Raw genomic sequence first — 9,511 nt, forward strand, 5'->3', positions numbered from 1 at the left:
GCCTGGGGTATGTAGCATACACACACACACACACACACACACACACACACACAGCACATGTATGCACAAGTTCATGCCATAATAAAACCAGTATAAGTGGAATTCTTTTGCATCAACATAATCATCTAAATACAATAAATACCTTTGACAGCCTCCAAAGACCACACATGTCACACACAGGAACTTCTCTATGTGGCTCAGTTACCAGGGGAAACTAATGAAATACTGAAACAATAACAGGTTCATTGCTTTTTTTCCCTTGTACAATTTATTTTCAAGCTTATGTGTCATTTAGCCAAACAAAAGGGTTGAATGGTGGTGATAATAATTTAGTATCATATAATCATTTAAAAATTACTAGCTTGCAGAATTATAGTCATAACTGTAAACTATTACAAAAATATTTTACTAGTCATTATTAAGTGTTAAGTATTAAACAGTGTTTGTTCCTTTGCTTTTTGGCCTACATGAATTGCTTTGCATTGTGAGAATGGGAACAAGATGGACCTCACCCTTTGTCCTATTTCCCACAAGACGGGCCCTGTGCAGACCTAAACACATGCCATATGGCTTGTCATCGTAGACAAGGCTACCCCAAAGGAGGCTCTCAAAGTCCTCCAGAGAAGTATTTACTGGGTGTGACCTTAATTAACTAATTACTTGGGGTTGCCTGAGGGGGAGGGAATGCCAAAAATCCTATTTAACCTTGATACATGAAACCTGAGTATTTGAACTGTTTTGCAGCTATCAAAAAATAAACTTTACATAATTATCCTGTACAAATATGAATCGCATGTTGTGAAACTGTTTATGAGCTGAAATCTGAAGGCAATGTGTGTGCCGTGTTTTTCAGACTGGCTAAACACTGCCTTTATCACTGTTTGTCTCCCCCAAGGCAGCATGTGCTCTGTTCCCACCAAATGACACAGATTTCAAAAATAAGTATGATTAATTAGGAAGTGAAATGGCTGATGTAAAAGTTCCTGCAGTGAGCTTTCCACGTGGTCATTTGCCTGTAGTGGGTATTATAAAGTCTTTTAGAGGTCATTTCAAGAGGTCTAGAGACCCCCTGAGTTAAACATTTAAAAGTGGTCCTAAGCTGTGTGGCACTGACAAAGCTAATATGAAAACGGAAGATGGCTTTGGGACTAGAACTACTAACATAGGTGACAGCAACAATTGTGGACCGGGAAATACATTTAAAATTGAATCAGTTAAGATGTAAGGACCAGCTTAGGTCCTGGAGCCCTCCTCTTGTCCAGTTAGTACTTACTGCTAAAGAGAGTAACCAACTGATAGAATGTTCTCTGAAGCTCTGGAAACCTCTAGATCATTCTGATTCAAAGAGGGTATAATACTAGGAGAAAGGCTGGCTGAAATTATGCTTCTTGGAGACCCTACGTCAGCTTTTCTTTCTCTTTTTGTGTCTTTTCAGTGGAAGACAGCAGTGAGTATGTGTGTTGTGGGGGGGGGGGTCTGTGTCTCTCTTGATGTTGAAAGCTCAGCTCAGCTTGTATCTATATTGAGGGCTCAGGAGCTTCTGACCCAGATTTCTAAGATTCAGTTCCAGCCTTGGGGTCATGAAGGTGACAGGGAGGGCTGCTCCTGCATCTTCCCCTTGCAGCTGGGACCTCAGCTGGGAGCTCAGCTGCTCTGCCTGGCTGTTGATGCTTCTCTTCTGTCCTCTACAGTCAGCATCTAGCATCTTAACCGCAGACATCCTTGACAGGTACCCACTGCATTGGCCACTGGAACATTCACCTAGAACAAGGTACCCAGCACCAGCTCACTAAGCCTAAGGCTTAAACTAGGGCACCATGAATTCAGCTAAGGCCTGGACACACCCATAAATAAAGTAACAAAGTGCTCAAGTTTATTCTGTGAAAAGCATTCCGGAATCCATTTAAAGATGGTTTTCAAACCTACTTTTCAGGAATGAACACTCACAAAGTGAGTGTTACAAGTCAGTGACCTTGTAAGACCACAAGCTCATCTCTCCTTGCCAGGTAAAAACTTCACCAGAAACAGACAGGGAGGCATAATGGGATTCTGAGCTACCCTCCAAACCCTAACACCGCCTTTCTTCACTGTCAAATAGAGCAATGTCTCTTAGATCTGTACTCTTAAAAATCTGTGTCTATGATGTCAGCCTTCACGGTGAAAAACTTGTCTTTTGTGAGTGTTGAAAATAAAACCAACCTATGGAGCCAGACATGATGGGTGACTACACTACCACTGAGCTACATTTCTAGACATTTATAATAATCCTTTTGTTTTGGAAAAGCTAGGTGGTACAACTATGGGTCTTGGGCAAGGAGCTCTTAATCCTCTGCTATGCTCACCCAGGGTGGCTGATTGGTCTCCCTGTTCCTTTTGCAGGTTGTTCTGAACATTCACACCAGTGTTTTGATTTTTGTCTGTGATGTGGTATGTGTGTGTGTGTGAGAGAGAGAGAGACAGAGACAGAGAGATAGACAGAGAGACAGACAGAGACAGAAAGGAGGCAGGAGGGAGGGGAGGGGAGGGGAGGGGGTGAGAGAGACAGGCAGGCAGGAAGGCAGACAGACAGACAGACAGATATGAGGCCTGCCAGAGGAGGGCCTCATGTGTCTTATTCTACTGTGCCCCATTCTCTTGAAACAGGATCTCTTGCTGAGCCAGACACTTCTTTGGCTAGGCTGGCTGGCTGGCCAGTCTCACCTGGGAATGGTGAGAGGCAAGGCATGAGCAGCCATACTTGGCATTCTACATGAGTGGTGGGGACTCCAGCTCAGATCCTCATGTTTTGTCCAGCTTGTACTGCCCTTGGAGCCACTGAGCGATCTTCCCATCCCCTTGATCAGTTTTTGTTTGGTGAGAACATAAAAGAAAGCATTTCTCAATATCAGGATTATAAAACAGTCACTTCTAGAACTGAGTCACTGGTCAGTCATGGCAAAGCCTCTTCCTCAGAGGCTTACACAGTGTTCCACGTGACTCTGCTTTCCAGTAGAAACACTTTTCCTTCCTTCCTTCCTTCCTTCCTTCCTTCCTTCCTTCCTTCCTTCCTTCTTTCCCTCCCTATTTTTGTATCTTGGTTTTCTTTTGTTTTTGAGACAGGGCTTGCAGTGTAGTCCTTGCTGTCCCCAGGCTCACTATTGTAGCCCAGGCTGGCCTTTGCCTCATAGTAATCTGCCTGCCTCTGCCTCTCTCTCTCTCTCTCTCTCTCTCTCTGCCCCCCCCTCTCTCTGCCTCTCTCTCTCTCTGCCTCTCTCTCTCTGCCCCTCTCTCCACCCCTGCCTCCTGACTCTGCCTCCTGCCTTTACCACACCAGCTGGGAATGACTTCTCTCACTTCTTGATTCTTCCTTCCAGGTGGACAGACTTTCCCTGATAAATTCTGGATCTCTCTCCTCCTCCTCCTCCTCCTCCTCCTCCTCCTCCTCCTCCTCCTCCTCCTCCTCCTACCCCTCCCTTTTCCCACTGCTTGTGGACGTTGTACATCGTGGTGCGGAGCCTAGTGCGCACCACGATGTACAACGTCCACAAGCAGTCCCTACCTCTCCCTACCTCCCCCCTCCCTCCCCCTCTCCCTTCCCCTCTCCCCCTCTCTCCTGTCCCCTTTGTGTAGCAAAATGCACACAACTGTATAATTCTGCTCTGTCTTTCCATGTCCTATAGTTAGGCAGATTCTGCTACCTATAGGAAGAAGAACATGGAACCTTGCAGAACATGACTCAGGGACACAGAAGATCTAAAGGCCTAGTATACATTGGCCCAGTGAGTTACCAGTTGGATCTAAAATCTTGTTTAGTTAAACAATTTATGGTGCCCACAAACTATATGCACCAAGATCTATCATTATCCCCACAGCTAAGGACAAAGAAAGTCCTCCCCAGGGTCATTTGAAAGAGTAGTCTTGGGGAATACAGTGCTGAGTAATAAGCTATACCTTTGCTACTTGTTGCTCTTGTTAAATACCCTTACAAAAGAAACTTAGGGGAGAAAGGATTTATTTTGACTCTTAGTTCCAGGGTACTACCCATCATGGCGAAGTCAAAGCAGAAAGAAGTTGTATCATCTAGTCATACTCTATGCACAACCAGGAAACAGAGGGACAGTAATACTTGTACTTAGCTAGCTTTCTCCTTTGCATGCAGTTTACAACCTAAGCCCATGGGGATGGTGCCGTCCTAACTCTCACAAGCCACCAAGCAGCAGAACTTCAGAGAACTGTTTCTTAACATGGTTAAGGAGAGCAACAGCTTATAACTTATGCATGTCTGTTCCCAATAGTGTTGTTTAATCTAGCTGAGAAGTGTGAACCCTTGTGGAAACAAAAGTACCAGCTTCTTTCATTTCCTTCAGCGAGACATCAGCAAGGGGTTATTGCAATTCGCCCTAGTAAGCACTTAAGAATGTAGGTCTCAGATTTTACTAATCCAACAGAGATTTACAAAGTCTTATGAACTAACCTATACAATGCAGTTTACTGTGGGTAACAGTATCATTTTGTGAAAGCGAGGGACTTACCAAGATACCCTGGTCAGTTTCCAGAGCATGCACTCTTAAGTGAGTGTTGGGTGTGTTTGACAATGGGCTAGAAAGTGGGAGACATGGGGCCTGAAAAATGCTGACAAGACAACAACCCTGTACACATGAAGTACTTGAAGTGCAGTAGACAGTGATGTTGTGCATGGTTCTTACATGCTTCTCTGAAGGCTTTGCAAGGAGCTGTGTGAAAATTTCAGCAGTGGCAGGAACAGTGACTGTTGTCTCAGTGACTGTAGCTTCAGGAACAATTGCAGTATTAACATATTTCTTCGAGGACAACTTCCTTTTCATCTTTGGAGATACACTGAGGGACGCTGCAGGAGGCCGCAGAAAATGTACCCCCTCTCTGGTTTGATGTGTTGTATAGATAGAAGCTTCTCTTCCTTTGCCAAATGTTCCTCTCTGCCCCAAAAGAGCCAACAGTTATTCTCATTTTACCTTAGCGTTCCATCCCTTACCTGTCCTTCCCTAAGCAGGAATCCCAGAATGGGCAGTTTCACTCTCACTGGATGCTAATCTGCCTTTGTTACTAGTTGCACAGCCCTCCTGTGCCTGCGTTGAGTGGTAACTGGAACTGGGTGTCCCTCTATTCCACTGTTCTAGGAAAGTACATTGAAACAGATACATTCCTTGGCAGCAGCTGTTGGGACAGTCTTTGTAAAGCCGGGGAGGTGACAGTCTGAGGTTTGTATAAAGGTGGGAAGGAGGGGGAAGCAGAAAGGGGAAAGTGTGAGGCAGGAACTTGGAGCCTAGGGTTTACAGGAGCCTGTCTGAAAACATGGCTTGGGGGTTATACTGTTTATTTCTTTCCTCCCTCCCTGTTTCCCTCACCTTCTATCTCCCACCTACCAATCTTGTTTCACTTTCAAGCATCTTGTTTTCTTTGTGCGTGCGTGCGTGTGTGTGTGTGTGTGTGTGTGTGTGTGTGTGTGTGTGTAGGCATGGATGCTGGTGCCCTCAGAGCTCAGAAGAAGATATTGGATCCTTTGGAGCTGGGGTTTGAGGTGGTTATGTGCTAGGAACAAGGCTCTTCTGCAAGAGCATTACCTACTCTTGATATCAAGCACTTTTATTTAAACTCATATATGAGAAAGCAATGGCATGTTCTTGAACCCAGAGAGATAACAATAGCAACAGAGATAGATAGATAGATAGATAGATAGATAGATAGATAGATAGATAGATAGATGACAGATGAGAGATGGATGATAGATAGATAGATAGATAGATAGATAGATAGATAGATAGATAGATAGATAGATAGATAGACTCCATACAACCTTGCCTCCATAATGGCTGCTTATACTGGCAAACTTTCTTTTAACTTCAATGTCTTCTTTCTGTCTGTTGATCTGTAAAAAATCAAGAGCCATATTGTCATTTATCATTTGCAAAGATTAAAAAGAAGAAATTGTTACAAAACATCTGAAATATATCATATGATAAATATAACTAGAAAACAAACTTGTACCCAGAATAAAGTTCCTTAACATAAGTGAACAGAAATGCAAGTGTGATTATTTCAGTTGTTAGTATCTATTTATCCCTTTCACATAATATATTATATAGATACATGTGATGTTTGCTTTTTAAGTATATTTTGATATATTATTATATTCTTATAATCCTCATTATAAATTTAAGAAATACAATTTAATAGCCAATTCTCAACAATATAAAGAATGAAATTTTGCTTTACACGTTAATACTGATTTCCAGTCATAAAAATAATTCTAGCAAAATATTATATTTTATTAATGCTTGCTTCAATAATAGACTTGTTTAATATAAAGTTATAAGTTATGCCAATGATTATAATCATCGCTAAACTTATTCAAAGTTAAAAGGTGCTGGGAAATACATGTAGTCATTCATCTCATAAGTGTCTGAAGCATTGATCAGAACTGAATAGAAACGTGTCTAATAACACCTTGCTATCTGAGAGGACAGTTACTGATGTCCAGGAGGGCCTATATTAAGTAGTATCAGTGGGTTTGAAGTAAAACCTAGTATTATAGTTAAACTCTATTACAATAATTTAACATTTTTTCTCCATAATATTCGATATGACCATTGTCAAATTCAATCGAGTTTTCACAATAATTTAAAAGTTCCTTAGCATTCAAATACCCAACTGCCTCTCCCTGCTACTCTTCATAGTTGAGTGCATTTGAAAAAAAAACTCATGGAGAAGCTAGAGAAAGTACCCAAGGAGCTAAAGGGATCTGCAACCCTATTGTTGGAACAACATGATGTACTAACCAGAACCCCGGAGCTCTCTCTTGTCTCTAGCTGCATATGTATCGAAAGATGGCCTAGTCGGCCATCACTGGAAAGAGAGGCCCATTGGACTTGCAAACTTTATATGCCCCAATATAGGGGAATGCCAGGGCCAAAAGAATGGGAATGGGTGGGTAGGGAAGTGGGGGGCGCTATGGGGGACTTTTGGGATAGCATTGGAAATGTAATTGAGGAAAATATGTAATAAAAATATTAAAACTTAAAAAAAAAAGAAAAAAAAACTCGACAGCCATTCATATAAAGAAAACAGTTCTCAAGAAACTAGTAATAAAAGAAGGTCCTAAATTTGACAAATGCTTGCCATAAGGAAACATAGACAACATGAATTGATGAATTAACGATCTATTCTTCCATACTCCTAGGAATGAGGCATCGTTGCTTTTGAACATCATATTGACAGATGAAGTAGAAGGATTTTTTCTACAAATGGTACTGTAATAAATGGATAACTACTTGGAAAAAACATGAAATTTACACCTATCTCACAGAATATACAAGATATTTAATGCTAATAATATTCAACAAAAGCTAAAACCATCAGAGTTTAGAAAACATAAGAACTATCTCCCTGTATGTAAAAGCTTTTAAATATGCCCAAACAGAATAGAAATCCACAAACCAGGCTTTACAAAGTTTAGTCATAAAGTACATTTTTGGTTCCTGGTACCCACATTGGTGGCTCACAACTGCCTGTAACTGCAGCTCCAGCAAATTTCAATGCCCTCCTCTGCCCTCCTTGGGTACTTGTACTTATGTGCACCCCACTCCCTACAAATAATTAAAAATTAAAAATAAATCTTTTTTAATGAACAGAAAAAGTACAGCTGGGTAGAAAATATCTAGAAATATGTTAGAAAGGTTACTACTTGGGAAACAGTTTGTGGGTTTTGTTAAGAACTACCAAATTTTGTCTGGTTTGGCAGCATTTCCTCACCAATAGTCAACTCAGTGCATTAAAGTGGACCATTATTTTGAAATAATTGGAGAGCCATATGCATCTGTAATAAATTGGAGATCTTCTGATGTTTACCCAATTTCCCCAAAGGAAACACCTTGCAAAGTATAGATAGTATAATTTCTCTACCAGAAATTTGAAGTAAACTCTAAGTGGACTTTGACTATTTTGTGGGTTCTTCTCTCTTCCACCCTCCTCCGCCTTTTCTACCCTTCCAACACTAGATAGGGGGAGAAAGGATTGGGAACAGAGGGGGTGACATTATTGTTAGACTACTTCCTGCTGATTGGGGCATTGCAAGTTTCTTGGGACAAGTTTGGTTTCCCCATTGGGATGTCTAGTTTCTTTTTCTTTCTTCTTTGTGCATGACTACTTACTGAACTGTGACCAACAGCAAACAATCAACAACCCTTATATCAGGGCCCTAGCAGTTATATACCTTCTGAAAAGACCCCAGAATTCCAAATGTCACACAACCACAAAAACTATCTGCAGTTGGCAAAAGCAGCCCCTGTTAGAACCTGAGGCAAATCATAGTCAGCTGTGGTGAACAATCTGAAGCAGCCCCACATCCCACACCTGGGATAAAAACAAAAACATTCTTCTTATAACATTTCTGTGTTTGTTCAAAGAAACCAAAACTCCAAAATGGTCACTACAATGAACACAGTAGAGATAGGCATCATTGTGTCTTGTCTGACTGTCAAACTGGGCAAGGCCAAATGCTAGGGACTCCTGCTTCTCACACCATGTTTCCTAATTATCTCCCAGGCATGAATCCACACTAGTCAAGTGACCCACAACCCCCAGACCTTATTCAGTGTGTGTGTGTGTGTGTGTGTGTGTCTGTTTGTGTGATGTGCAGTTAGTTCTATGAAATTTTATTCCACCCATAGGTTTTCAAATTTTCCACTACAGTCACAGGACAAAAGAATTCCATGACCACAATGACCTTGAGTTACCTTTTTATAGTCACACTAAGCTACCCTTTTTCTCTCAGCCCTAACCCTGGCAAGGACTATTGCGGTTTGCACACAATTTCTAAATTATATCTTTTCAAAATGTTATTTTAAAAAAATGGAATAGTGCAAATGATATGTGTATTCTCCTGGTGGCCTAGCCTTTCCATCTCACAGGGTTCTTTTGAGCTTATTCCAAGTTGTTGCCTATGTCACAAGTTTATGTTTGTTTATCGTGAAATTGAACTATATGGTTATAGAAATTGCATAGTACAGTCACTCAGCTGTTGAAGTATAGATGGATCAATGTTTTTGTGCATGGATGTAAGTGTTCATTTTCTCTATGGAAAAATTCATGATGTTTGATTGCTGGATGGTATGGTATGTTTACCAAACTTTCCCTTATGTTAGGGATTCTTCTTGCTAACTCATCTATAGATATTGCTATTTTCCTTTCTTTTAAAACAAAGAAATTTGTGGCTTTAGTATACTCCTTCCTCCTGGTTAATGTGATTGGGCATCTTTTTATATTTTTTCAGGGGAACATCTGTTTATGTCTTTTGACTATTTTCTTTTATTTGTTTTCCTTTTTTAAAATTTTAATTAGGTATTTTCCTCATTTACATTTCCAATGCTACCCCAAAAGTCTCCCATACCCTCCATCCCCACTCCCCTACCCCCCACTCCCACTTCTTGGCCCTGGCATTCGCCTGTACTAAGACATATAAAGTTTGCAAGACCAATGGGCCTCTCTTTCCACTGAT

General features: G+C 41.1%; 1 protein-coding gene across 1 annotated transcript in view; it reads right to left on the minus strand.

The window, feature by feature from the left end:
• Window positions 1-9,511, minus strand: part of C2H10orf67 (chromosome 2 C10orf67 homolog) — a 91,325-nt gene that overhangs the window by 26,320 nt on the left and 55,494 nt on the right. Inside the window, exons 9-10 of the mRNA XM_021155844.1 lie at window positions 5,813-5,884; window positions 4,686-4,934 (exon numbers count right to left, since the gene is read on the minus strand). Of these exons, the coding sequence (XP_021011503.1) occupies window positions 4,686-4,934; window positions 5,813-5,884 (321 nt within the window). The remainder of the gene's footprint in view (window positions 1-4,685; window positions 4,935-5,812; window positions 5,885-9,511) is intronic.

The sequence above is a fragment of the Mus caroli genome, chromosome 2 (genome assembly GCF_900094665.2).
Source record: "Mus caroli chromosome 2, CAROLI_EIJ_v1.1, whole genome shotgun sequence".
Classification (NCBI taxonomy): domain Eukaryota; kingdom Metazoa; phylum Chordata; class Mammalia; order Rodentia; family Muridae; genus Mus; species Mus caroli.